Genomic DNA, 13,651 nt, shown 5'->3' with positions numbered 1-13,651 from the left:
CATACCCTTTTCTTTTCCAAATGATATACTGTCTATACACACCACATATTTATATTCTGGACTCTGACACTGCTCACTCTAATATATCTACTTTGAATTGTTAATAGGACTCGTTTTGACATTTCTTGATCAGATTTTTAGATTGTGTATTTTTATTGTATTTGCTAGACATTCTGCTGTGCTATTGGAGCTAGTAACAAGCATTTTGCTGCACCTGCTATAACACCTACAAATCTGTGTACGCGATCAATGCTTCTACACCTGCATTGCTTGCTGTTTGGGGTTTTAGGCTGGGTTTCTGTACAGCACTTTGATATATCAGCTGATGTAAGAAGGGTTATATAAATACATTTGATTTGAATAAACTTTGATTTGATTTTATCCCAGAATAGACTAGAAAACTATCGAGACAATGAAATTATAATTAAACTGCCATGAAATAATTGAGCAAAACAATTTACTGACCAATTCAATGTGTCACAATAGTTTACCAACACAACAAATAAACATAAACAACACTGACACTAAAAATACAAATTCTTCGACGTGCCTCAAACAAACCACCACCCACAGACATTTGCACGCACGCACACACACGCCCGCACACTCTCGCTCTCCAGTCGTCTACTCACTGTTCCTGCCATGGCGACGTATGTCCATGGAGAGGCTGCCCTGCTGCAGGGCCTGCTCTGTGCTGCTCTTCCACTCGCGGTAGCTCATCTCTGCCACCCTGTGCCCGCTCACCGCCAGCACCTCGTCTCCCACCTGCAGTTGGCACAGCTCTGCTGGGCTGCCTGGGAGGGCACAGAGATGGGCAGAGAGGTCAGATAAACAGGGTTCTGATATAGATCATATGCCTGGATTTTTTCAATTTCGGTAGTTCTCTTATAAAATGGGTAAAAATAATGTATAGCAACCCCACGTGTAAAATAGTAAATAACGGCTACTTCTCAGAGAGTTTGAATTGTCAAGAGGAGTTAAACAAGGGTGTCCGCTGTCACCATGTCTATTCGTTATGGCCATCGAAATGCTAGCTATTAAAATCAGATCCAATAACAACATTAGAGGATTAGAAACCCAAGGCTTAAAAACAAAGGTGTCCATGTATGCCGATGACTCAAGTTTGATATTAAGTCCGCAAGCTAGATCCCTGCAATGTCTCATTGAAGATCTAGATAACTTTTCTGGACTCTCTGGACTAAAACCTAATTATGATAAGTGTACAATATTACGTATTGGATCTTTAAAAAATACAACTTTTACATTTCTCTGCAGTTTACCTATAAAATGGGCTGATGGTGAAATAGACATATCACAAAATATATAAATAAGCTCTCCACAAAAAATGTCATTAGAAAACTTGTAAAAATAGACAAGATCCTGCAACCATGGAGAGGTAAATACCTGTCTATTTATGGAAAAATGGCCCTGATTAACTCCTTAGTCATATCTCAGTTTACTCACTTACTTATGGCGCTGCCTACTCCTGATGATTCATTTCTCAAATCATATGAGCAAAAAACATTTTGCTTTATCTGGGACGGTAAACCAGACAAAATAAAACATGCCTATCTATATAATGAATATGATTGGGTGGGTTGAGATTATTAAATATAAAAGCACTAAACCTCTCTCTAAAAGCTTCACTCATTCAAACGTTTTATTTGAACCCTAAATGGTTCTCAAGTCGATTACTAAGAAAAGCTCATCCATTGTTTAAAAATTGCCTTTTTGCCTTTGTTGTCACGTTCCTGACCTATTTCTGTTAGTTTGTTGTATGTGTTAGTTGGTCAGGACGTGAGTTTGGGTGGGCATTCTATGTTGTCTGTTTCTATGTTGGTTTAAGGGTTGCCTGGTATGGCTCTCAATTAGAGGCAGGTGTTTGGCGTTCCTCTAATTGAGAGTCATATTTAGGTAGGTTGTTTCACAGTGTTCGTTGTGGGTGGTTGTCTTCCGTGTCAGTGTTTTGTCGCACCATACGGGACTGTTCGGTTTGTTTGTTCATGTCATTTATGTGTAGGCTATTTTCCCTGTTCGTGCGTTCTTCGTGTTTATGTGAGTTCGTAGTCCAGGTCTGTCTACACCGTTTGTTGTTTTGTTAGTTTTAGTCAAGTTCGTGTTTTCGTGTTTTCTTTAATAAATTATGTGTTCACAACCCGCTGCGCCTTGGTTCCATCACTACTCCTCCTTTTCGATTGAAGAGGAGGAGGACCACCGTTACAGAACCACCCACCAATCCAGAATCAAGCAGCGGTGTAAACGGAGTAAGGGACATCGCAAGAAGGAGGAATGGACTTGGGACGATGTATTGGACGGTAAAGGTTGCTACACATGGGAGGAGATCCTGGCTGGAAGGGATCGCCTCCCATGGGAACAGCTGGAGGCACTGAGGAGAGCAGAGGCTACCGGAGTGAAGAACCGGAGTTATGAGGGGACGCGTCTAGCACGGAAGCCCGAAAAGCCGGTGAGTAACACCCAAAAATTTCTTGGGGGGGGGGTTAAGAGGTAGTGGGCCAAGGGCAGGTAGGAGACCTGCGCCCACTTCCCAGGCTAACCGTGGAGAGCGGGAGTACGGGCAGACACCGTGTTACGCAGTAGAGCGCACGGTGTCTCCTGTACGTGTGCATAGCCCGGTGCGGGTTATTCCACCTCCCCGCACTGGTAGGGCTAGATTGGGCATTGAGCCAGGTGTCATGAGGCCGGCTCAACGCGTCTGGTCTCCAGTGCGTCTCCTCGGGCCGGCATACATGGCACCTGCCTTACGCATGGTTTCCCCGGTTCGCCTACATAGCCCGGTGCGGGTTATTCCACCTCCCCGCACTGGTCGGGCGACCGGGAGCATTCAACCAGGTAAGGTTGGGCAGGCTCAATGCTCAAGAGAGCCAGTACGCCTGCACGGTCCGGTATTTCCGGCGCTACCTCCCCGCCCCAGCCCAGTACCACCAGTGCCTACACCACGCACCAGGCTTCCAGTGCGTTTCCAGAGCCCTGTTCCTCCTCCACGCACTTTTCCTATGGTGCGTGTATCCAGTACGGTGCCTCCAGTTCCGACAACACGCACTAAGCCTCCTGTGCGTCTCCAGAGCCCTGTACACACTGTTCCTTCTCCCCGTACTCGTCCTGATGTGCGTGCACTCAGCCCGGTGCCACCAGTGCCGGTACCACGCACCAGGAATATAGCACGCTTTGAGAGTCCAGTGTGCCCTGTCCCTGCTCCCCGCACTAGGCTTGAAGTGCGTGTCTCCAGTCCGGTGCCTCCAGTTCCGACACCACGTACCAGGCCTATAGTGCGTCTCAGCCGGCCAGAGTCTGCCGTCTGCCCAGCGGTGCCTGAACTGCCCGTCTGCCCAGCGGCGCCTGAACTGCCCGTCTGCCATACGCCGTCTGAACTGCCCGTCTGCCCAGCGGCGCCTGAACTGCCCGTCTGCCCAGCGGCGCCTGAACTGCCCGTCTGCCCAGCGGCGCCTGAACTGCCCGTCTGCCCAGCGGCGCCTGAACTGCCCGTCTGCCATACGCCGTCTGAACTGTCCGTCTGCCATGAGCCTGTAAAGCCGCCCGTCTGCCATGAGCCTGCAAAGCCGCCCGTCTGCCATGAGCCTACAGAGCCGTCCGCCAGACAGGAGCCGCTAGAGCCGTCCGCCAGACAGGAGCCGCTAGAGCCTTCCGCCAGACCGGATCAGCCAGAGCCTTCCGCCAGACCGGATCAGCCAGAGCCTTCCGCCAGACCGGATCAGCCAGAGCCTTCCGCCAGACCGGATCAGCCAGAGCCTTCCGCCAGACCGGATCAGCCAGAGCCTTCCGCCAGACCGGATCAGCCAGAGCCTTCCGCCAGACCGGATCAGCCAGAGCCTTCCGCCAGACCGGATCAGCCAGAGCCTTCCGCCAGACCGGATCAGCCAGAGCCTTCCGCCAGACCGGATCAGCCAGAGCCTTCCGCCAGCCATGACCGTCCAGAGCCGTCAGCGAGCCATGACCGTCCAGAGCCGTCAGCGAGCCATGACCGTCCAGAGCCGTCAGCGAGCCATGACCGTCCAGAGCCGTCAGCGAGCCATGACCGTCCAGAGCCGTCAGCGAGCCATGACCGTCCAGAGCCGTCAGCGAGCCATGACCGTCCAGAGCCGTCAGCCAGCCATGACCGTCCAGAGCCGTCAGCCAGCCATGACCGTCCAGAGCCGTCAGCCAGCCATGACCGTCCAGAGCCGTCAGCCAGCCAAGAGCGTACAGAGCCAGCCAGCCAGGATCCGCCAGTCATTCTGGTGTTGCCCCTCATTCTGGTGTTGCCCCTCATTCTGGTGTTGCCCCTCATTCCGGTGTTGCCCCTCATTCCGGTGCTGCTCCTTATCCTGATGATGCCCCTTAATTTAGGTGGGGTTATTTGGAGGGTGGGCATTGTGAGGGGGATAAAGAAGCGGGGATTGATTATGGTGGGGTGGGGACCTCGCCCTCAGCCTGAGCCACCACCGTGGTCAGATGCCCACCCAGACCCTCCCCTGAACTTTGTGCTGGTGCGCCCGGAGTTCTCACCTTAGGGGGGGGGTTATGTCACGTTCCTGACCTATTTCTGTTAGTTTGTTGTATGTGTTAGTTGGTCAGGACGTGAGTTTGGGTGGGCATTCTATGTTGTCTGTTTCTATGTTGGTTTAAGGGTTGCCTGGTATGGCTCTCAATTAGAGGCAGGTGTTTGGCGTTCCTCTAATTGAGAGTCATATTTAGGTAGGTTGTTTCACAGTGTTCGTTGTGGGTGGTTGTCTTCCGTGTCAGTGTTTTGTCGCACCATACGGGACTGTTCGGTTTGTTTGTTCATGTCATTTATGTGTAGGCTATTTTCCCTGTTCGTGCGTTCTTCGTGTTTATGTGAGTTCGTAGTCCAGGTCTGTCTACACCGTTTGTTGTTTTGTTAGTTTTAGTCAAGTTCGTGTTTTCGTGTTTTCTTTAATAAATTATGTGTTCACAACCCGCTGCGCCTTGGTTCCATCACTACTCCTCCTTTTCGATTGAAGAGGAGGAGGACCACCGTTACAGAACCACCCACCAATCCAGAATCAAGCAGCGGTGTAAACGGAGTAAGGGACATCGCAAGAAGGAGGAATGGACTTGGGACGATGTATTGGACGGTAAAGGTTGCTACACATGGGAGGAGATCCTGGCTGGAAGGGATCGCCTCCCATGGGAACAGCTGGAGGCACTGAGGAGAGCAGAGGCTACCGGAGTGAAGAACCGGAGTTATGAGGGGACGCGTCTAGCACGGAAGCCCGAAAAGCCCGTGAGTAACACCCAAAAATTTCTTGGGGGGGGGGGTTAAGAGGTAGTGGGCCAAGGGCAGGTAGGAGACCTGCGCCCACTTCCCAGGCTAACCGTGGAGAGCGGGAGTACGGGCAGACACCGTGTTACGCAGTAGAGCGCACGGTGTCTCCTGTACGTGTGCATAGCCCGGTGCGGGTTATTCCACCTCCCCGCACTGGTAGGGCTAGATTGGGCATTGAGCCAGGTGTCATGAGGCCGGCTCAACGCGTCTGGTCTCCAGTGCGTCTCCTCGGGCCGGCATACATGGCACCTGCCTTACGCATGGTTTCCCCGGTTCGCCTACATAGCCCGGTGCGGGTTATTCCACCTCCCCGCACTGGTCGGGCGACCGGGAGCATTCAACCAGGTAAGGTTGGGCAGGCTCAATGCTCAAGAGAGCCAGTACGCCTGCACGGTCCGGTATTTCCGGCGCTACCTCCCCGCCCCAGCCCAGTACCACCAGTGCCTACACCACGCACCAGGCTTCCAGTGCGTTTCCAGAGCCCTGTTCCTCCTCCACGCACTTTTCCTATGGTGCGTGTATCCAGTTCGGTGCCTCCAGTTCCGACAACACGCACTAAGCCTCCTGTGCGTCTCCAGAGCCCTGTACACACTGTTCCTTCTCCCCGTACTCGTCCTGATGTGCGTGCACTCAGCCCGGTGCCACCAGTGCCGGTACCACGCACCAGGAATATAGCACGCTTTGAGAGTCCAGTGTGCCCTGTCCCTGCTCCCCGCACTAGGCTTGAAGTGCGTGTCTCCAGTCCGGTGCCTCCAGTTCCGACACCACGTACCAGGCCTATAGTGCGTCTCAGCCGGCCAGAGTCTGCCGTCTGCCCAGCGGTGCCTGAACTGCCCGTCTGCCCAGCGGCGCCTGAACTGCCCGTCTGCCATACGCCGTCTGAACTGCCCGTCTGCCCAGCGGCGCCTGAACTGCCCGTCTGCCCAGCGGCGCCTGAACTGCCCGTCTGCCCAGCGGCGCCTGAACTGCCCGTCTGCCCAGCGGCGCCTGAACTGCCCGTCTGCCATACGCCGTCTGAACTGTCCGTCTGCCATGAGCCTGTAAAGCCGCCCGTCTGCCATGAGCCTGCAAAGCCGCCCGTCTGCCATGAGCCTACAGAGCCGTCCGCCAGACAGGAGCCGCTAGAGCCGTCCGCCAGACAGGAGCCGCTAGAGCCTTCCGCCAGACCGGATCAGCCAGAGCCTTCCGCCAGACCGGATCAGCCAGAGCCTTCCGCCAGACCGGATCAGCCAGAGCCTTCCGCCAGACCGGATCAGCCAGAGCCTTCCGCCAGACCGGATCAGCCAGAGCCTTCCGCCAGACCGGATCAGCCAGAGCCTTCCGCCAGACCGGATCAGCCAGAGCCTTCCGCCAGACCGGATCAGCCAGAGCCTTCCGCCAGACCGGATCAGCCAGAGCCTTCCGCCAGCCATGACCGTCCAGAGCCGTCAGCGAGCCATGACCGTCCAGAGCCGTCAGCGAGCCATGACCGTCCAGAGCCGTCAGCGAGCCATGACCGTCCAGAGCCGTCAGCGAGCCATGACCGTCCAGAGCCGTCAGCGAGCCATGACCGTCCAGAGCCGTCAGCGAGCCATGACCGTCCAGAGCCGTCAGCCAGCCATGACCGTCCAGAGCCGTCAGCCAGCCATGACCGTCCAGAGCCGTCAGCCAGCCATGACCGTCCAGAGCCGTCAGCCAGCCAAGAGCGTACAGAGCCAGCCAGCCAGGATCCGCCAGTCATTCTGGTGTTGCCCCTCATTCTGGTGTTGCCCCTCATTCTGGTGTTGCCCCTCATTCCGGTGTTGCCCCTCATTCCGGTGCTGCTCCTTATCCTGATGATGCCCCTTAATTTAGGTGGGGTTATTTGGAGGGTGGGCATTGTGAGGGGGATAAAGAAGCGGGGATTGATTATGGTGGGGTGGGGACCTCGCCCTCAGCCTGAGCCACCACCGTGGTCAGATGCCCACCCAGACCCTCCCCTGAACTTTGTGCTGGTGCGCCCGGAGTTCTCACCTTAGGGGGGGGGTTATGTCACGTTCCTGACCTATTTCTGTTAGTTTGTTGTATGTGTTAGTTGGTCAGGACGTGAGTTTGGGTGGGCATTCTATGTTGTCTGTTTCTATGTTGGTTTAAGGGTTGCCTGGTATGGCTCTCAATTAGAGGCAGGTGTTTGGCGTTCCTCTAATTGAGAGTCATATTTAGGTAGGTTGTTTCACAGTGTTCGTTGTGGGTGGTTGTCTTCCGTGTCAGTGTTTTGTCGCACCATACGGGACTGTTCGGTTTGTTTGTTCATGTCATTTATGTGTAGGCTATTTTCCCTGTTCGTGCGTTCTTCGTGTTTATGTGAGTTCGTAGTCCAGGTCTGTCTACACCGTTTGTTGTTTTGTTAGTTTTAGTCAAGTTCGTGTTTTCGTGTTTTCTTTAATAAATTATGTGTTCACAACCCGCTGCGCCTTGGTTCCATCACTACTCCTCCTTTTCGATTGAAGAGGAGGAGGACCACCGTTACATTTGTGCAGATTGCCATGTCTCATTTTCAATTAATTGAAAATTGTCCTTTTTTAAAAGTATCTCTCTTTTTCAAACAAGCATTGCAGAGCTGGCTACATTTAAATTTCTCCCCCTGAAAAGATAGAACAAATATTACAACAAATATTATGGCTGAACTCAAATGTGCTGGTTGATAAAATACCTGTATATATGGAAAATATGTTTGAAAAGGGTATTTTATTCTTAAATTATATTGTAAATTAGAATGGTAGAGTTATGTCCTTCATGAAGTTATCAGAATTGTACGGAAAGGTCTGCTCAATCCAAGAGTACAACCAATTGATTACAGCACTACCACAAAAATGGAGGAGGCAGGTGGCAGCGGGAGGAGGTAGGGAACTGGTCTGTCTGCCCAATTTAAAGGATCAAAACTGGCAGAGGAATAAAAATAGCATAAATAGGAAAGTATACCAGTTTCATTTGAGGACCAGGATGTTGACAACTGTGCCATACAGATTGCAAAACAGTTGGGAAGAGATTTTTGATGTACCGATTCCATGGTACAGGGTGTATGATAAAACAACACTAGATTCAAGACTTAGTGCTTTTCAGCTAAAATTATTATATAGAATTCTTGCCACCAACAAAATGTTGAATATTTGGGTCTTAAAATCATCGAAGCTCTGCAGATTTTGTTGTGAGGATACAGAATCAATAGACCATTTATTTTGGTATTGCCCTCAGGTAGCCTGTTTCTGGTCTCAGGTTCAGGAATGGCTGAAAATGCATAGCATTGATCTAAAATTGACCCTAGAAATAGTACTGTTAGGAGATCTGGAGAGACCGGGTCAGTCAATTACTAATATACTAATACTCTTAGTAAAATTATTCATATTCAACTCGCAATCTGTGTATTCTATTCGATTAGATAGATTGAAATTGTACGTTAAACATCACAGCATAGTTGAAAGATATGTGTTGCATAGAAACACGAAGTGGGTGGCCAGCAGAGATAGATGGGATGGGCTGAGGGAAGCTGAGGGTTGGGATGTGGAATTGGAGACAAGTGGGAGTGGAGTTGCTGTGCGGGAGATAGAATGATGGTCAAAGATAAAAGTTTTTTTTTTTTTTAAGTCAAAATAGAACATAATAAAAAGTCAGTTTGAATGACACGGAGGGGCAGTGTTTCTACAACTAATGCCAGTTTGCCTGAGGCTGATGCCGTGCAGGTGTTTGTACCTATGCATATACACACACTCTCATTCAAATAAACACATACAAGAACACACAAATACATGTAAGTGCCAGTTTTAGTTGTCTTTGATGTCCTTTGATTTAAATGTATTATTTATTTTAATAATTTTTTTCCATTGCTGTTTTCTTCTGTCTTTTCCTTTTTTCTCTTTAGTTCATTCTCTTGGATGTTGGTGTATTGGGGGGTTCTTGAGGGTGGGGAATGGAATTAACTGTATTTTAGATTTTTCTTCTTGGCTGGGGGGGGGGGGAACTGTGGGCTGGGTCTCGAATGGTTGAGGGACAGCTATTGGGGAACTGTGGGAGGATCTTGGAGGGTTCGGTTTCACATTTTTAGGCCTGGTGGTAGATCGGTCAACGTGCCCTTGAGCAGGGCATTGACCCTGGATGTTTATGTGTGTCGCTCTGAATGGGAATCTGTTGTTGAGCGGCTTCACTGCAAGTATATTGTATGTTTAGAATATTCAATACATTCATTTACGTTATATATTTTTTATAAAAGACATGCCCGAGATAGGACAAGGCAGTGATTGCAATAAATCATCTCAATTATTTAAAGTGACTTCTGATTCTTGTCTCCTTCCCTCATCTGCACTGATGGGGTGGAATGACAACAGGTGACAGCTACTCCCATAGCAAATTAGGGCAAATCTAACCTACAGTATAAGCATGAATACGAACATCACCGTTACCATAACTAGAAACAGCGATTCCACCATTTTGTGCACACAGTGGCATCAGTACCTTTTTCTTAACAGTGGTGCAGCGATAGCCAAGTGATTCCTTAGTACATATATATAGGCTAGAGAGAGACAGGGCCAGCAGATCTGACCCAGATAGAGGCTGCCCTACATAAGGCCTGTCACATGCTCTATTACTAGGTCCCATCGGGTCCTACTAGCTCAAGAACTGAAGAACACCAGCAGTGCCTGACTGAAATAGAATAAAATCAATGGTATCAAATCTGTCATGTAGAATAGAATAAAACTGTCCATCCAGGATGGACATTTTTATTTGGCATCACCTTACATTAAAAGGATCACATTCACATACATTCTCACATCACACACATTTAAACTAGTCAGCCCATCATACTGCATGGACTAAAAACAGAGGACATTGATACATTCACTCACAACCCACCTCTGCCCCAACTGCACTGGACAGATAAGTACATTTACCAATACAATTGACATTGTATTTAGTAGTCCAACAGCACAAGGAAAGAGTGAATGTTTGAACACGTTCTCCTTGGGCATTCTGAAGCACCGGCCAGAGGGAAGCCTCTCCAACAGAAGGTGTAGAGGGTGGGAGGGGTCGCCAACGACAGCCAGGGCTTGGCCTTGGGCATTCTGAAGCACCGGCCAGAGGGAAGCCTCTCCAACTGAGGGTGTAGAGGGTGGGAGGGGTCGCCAACGACAGCCAGGGCTTGGCCTTGGGCATTCTGAAGCACCGGCCAGAGGGAAGCCTCTCGAATTGAAGGTGTAGAGGGTGGGAGGGGTCGCCAGCCCAGTGTCTTCCTTTTGGTTGCCTTGTGGAATCCTTGTGGAACCCCGTTAATATCCCAATTAAAAACAGGTGCTGGCTTGCATTCTCTGTAAAGCTCAGCTTGTCATCAATTTCAATTTCAACCACCTTCACTGGTTGGTGGTTCAGAGAGTGGTTGGGACATTGGCAGGTTGTTGCCATTGATGATCAGCTCCTTTGTCTTGTCCACATTGGCGTGGAGGGCACTTGACCGGCATCATTCTTGGCGGTTGTTGGCCTATAAAAATAGCTGTCCCAATCTGATGTAGCATCTTGAAAGAAGAAAAAAAAACACCACCATTGCCATACTTGAAAAGGCTCACGTTGTTTCTTGGATCTTCATCTCGTTAGTGTAGACAGAAAACAACGGTGAAAAGGACACACCCCTGGGGCGCCCCTGTGTTCAGGGTCAGTTCATTAGAGAGGGCCCCATTCATGAGGACCTTCTGTGGGCGGTCAGTTAAAAAGTCCTGTATGGCTTCCATTGACATTCAGGTCCAGTCGTCGTTTCAGCAGTGTGTGTATTTGTATTGTATTGAAAGCTGAACACTGTTTCCCTCTCTCTTCCCATTATTCCATGCTGGTCTTGGAAAGCTTACTATATGGTGCTTTCAATATAATTTTGTAGTATACTGGAGAATTTCTATACTACTATATTACTCGATCACGTAGTGCTTATTTTAGATTTTTTTTAATAGATTTGATAGCTTTACTGCTAGCTGCTAGGTTTGTCAATGCTGGTTTGATTTGAACATGCTGTTCCTGTTTCACAACTGTTGAATGTCATGTTGTAAAATTACCCAAAATCTGAATAGTTACTTGCCTGATATTACTGTACATTCCTTTCGTTGTTGCAAGTGCCCTTTTTAATGTCGTAGACTTCCTCCATTCCCCCTCATGAAGATTCCCTGCCCCCCTAACCTCTTCCCTGTCTACTGTACTCATGTGAAAGAGGTAGCTTATTGAAAAATTGTCCCATGAAAATCATAATCAATCCTGTATGTTAAAACGTCACATCACTTACTGTGCATACGCCTGTCATTGTGTGGCCTCGGAGTGTGGTGTCAGGAAAATAACCTCACACTCAACGTCAACAAAACAAAGGAGATGATTGTGGACTTCAGGAAACAGCAGAGGGAGCACCCCCCTATCCACATCGACGGGTCAGTAGTGGAGAAGGTGGAAAGTTTTAAGTTCCTCGGTGTACACATCACGGACAAACTGAATTGGTCCACCCACACAGACAGCGTTGTGAAGAAGGCGCAGCAGCGCCTCTTCAACCTCAGGAGGCTGAAGAAATTCGGCTTGTCACCAAAAGCACTCACAAACTTCTACAGATGCACAATCGAGAGCATCCTGTCGGGCTGTATCACCGCCTGGTACGGCAACTGCTCCGCCCACAACCGTAAGGCTCTCCAGAGGGTAGTGAGGTCTGCAGAACGCATCACCGGGGGCAAACTACCTGCCCTCCAGGACACCTACACCACCCGATGTCACAGGAAGGCCATAAAGATCATCAAGGACAACAACCACCCAAGCCACTGCCTGTTCACCCCGCTATCATCCAGAAGGCGAGGTCAGTACAGGTGCATCAAAGCAGGGACCGAGAGACTGAAAAACAGCTTCTATCTCAAGGCCATCAGACTGTTAAACAGCCACCACTAACATTTAGCGGCCGCTGCCAACATACTGACTCAACTCCAGCCACTTTAAAAATGGGAATTGATGGAAATTATGTAAAAATGTACCACTAGCCACTTTAAACAATGCCACTTAATATAATGTTTACATACCCTACATTACCCATCTCATATGTATATACTGTACTCTATATCATCTACTGCATCTTGCCATCTTTATGTAATACATGTACCACTAGCCACTTTAAACAATGCCACTTAATATAATGTTTACATACCCTACATTACCCATCTCATATGTATATACCGTACTCTATACCATCTACTGCATCTTGCCATGCCGTTCTGTACCACCACTCATTCATATATCTTTATGTACATATTCTTTATCCCTTTACACTTGTGTGTGTGTATAAGGTAGTAGTTGTGGAATTGTTAGGTTAGATTACTTGTTGGTTATTACTGCATTGTCGGAACTAGAAGCACAAGCATTTCGCTACACTCGCATTAACATCTGCTAACCATGTGTATGTGACTAATAAAATTTGATTTGATTTGATTCATTGAGAAAGTTGACTAGCCTAGGTCCATAGGCTATACTGTACATTTCTCTTTCAGAAATGTACATTGCATTCACCTTCTATTGTACTGTTATGTGAAACAAGATTATTGTTATATTCCCTGTCTACTGTAACCATGTGGAAGACGGGAGTTTGGTGTATAAGGGAATTGCAGCATTTGTTCATGGAAGTTTTTCCTGTTCTCATCAGAGAATAAAAAACCAACACCAATCCTGATCCTTTGGTCATATGTAAGCTGATCGAAACACAACGCAGAGGTAATCTACACCGGTTACACTTCGGGAGCTCATGCCGGGGATTTTCTCTGAGGTTCCCCGTCGATCGTATATTGCTTACTATTGGGGACATGACATTAGTATGCTGTAGTATTCACTGTAGTGTTTTGGGGATTTACGGGCTTTACTTGTAAGCCAACTACGGTTACAACTACCAGACATAATGAACATCTTGAATATTGTCACACATGAATAAACTCAACATATAACATTCAGAATCATTTGGAGAGGCTTTGCTGGTTTGAGGTCCAGGGAGTTTATTGGCAGCAGCTGCCAATAAGATGACTGTCTTTAAGTAAAGTAATATGTATTTCTAAAATATCTATTGTTTATGCAAATACAGTGGTTAACTGTTCTTTATTTTCTACCCTCAGAAGTACAGTATTGTTTGTCACTGTTTTTGGTCATCTTGTGAACTTGGTCAGCTGAATCTCTGAAAGCTTTCTGAAATACAACAGTGCTATCTCGTGTAACTGATCTAAGAAGTCATTTTGGTGTTCTCGTTATTGCGTGTAATTTATCTGTCAAACAAGCAAACCTTATCCTTTAAGCTTTTTTAAACTTGGCTTGTTCTTTATATCTTTCTCTGTACGGTTTCCC

The 13,651-nt window shown here is 48.5% G+C and overlaps 1 protein-coding gene across 12 annotated transcripts in view; it reads right to left on the bottom strand.

The window, feature by feature from the left end:
• Positions 1-13,651, bottom strand: part of lmo7a (LIM domain 7a) — a 117,155-nt gene that overhangs the window by 26,481 nt on the left and 77,023 nt on the right. For all 12 annotated transcript variants that reach the window (XM_071340242.1, XM_071340249.1, XM_071340253.1 and 9 more), the window contains one exon: positions 633-794. In XM_071340242.1, the coding sequence (XP_071196343.1) occupies positions 633-794 (162 nt within the window). The remainder of the gene's footprint in view (positions 1-632; positions 795-13,651) is intronic.

The sequence above is a fragment of the Salvelinus alpinus genome, chromosome 14, assembly GCF_045679555.1.
Source record: "Salvelinus alpinus chromosome 14, SLU_Salpinus.1, whole genome shotgun sequence".
NCBI lineage: Eukaryota > Metazoa > Chordata > Actinopteri > Salmoniformes > Salmonidae > Salvelinus > Salvelinus alpinus.
Note: the sequence above shows the minus strand (reverse complement) of the source record. Positions and strands in the feature narration are given on the sequence as shown.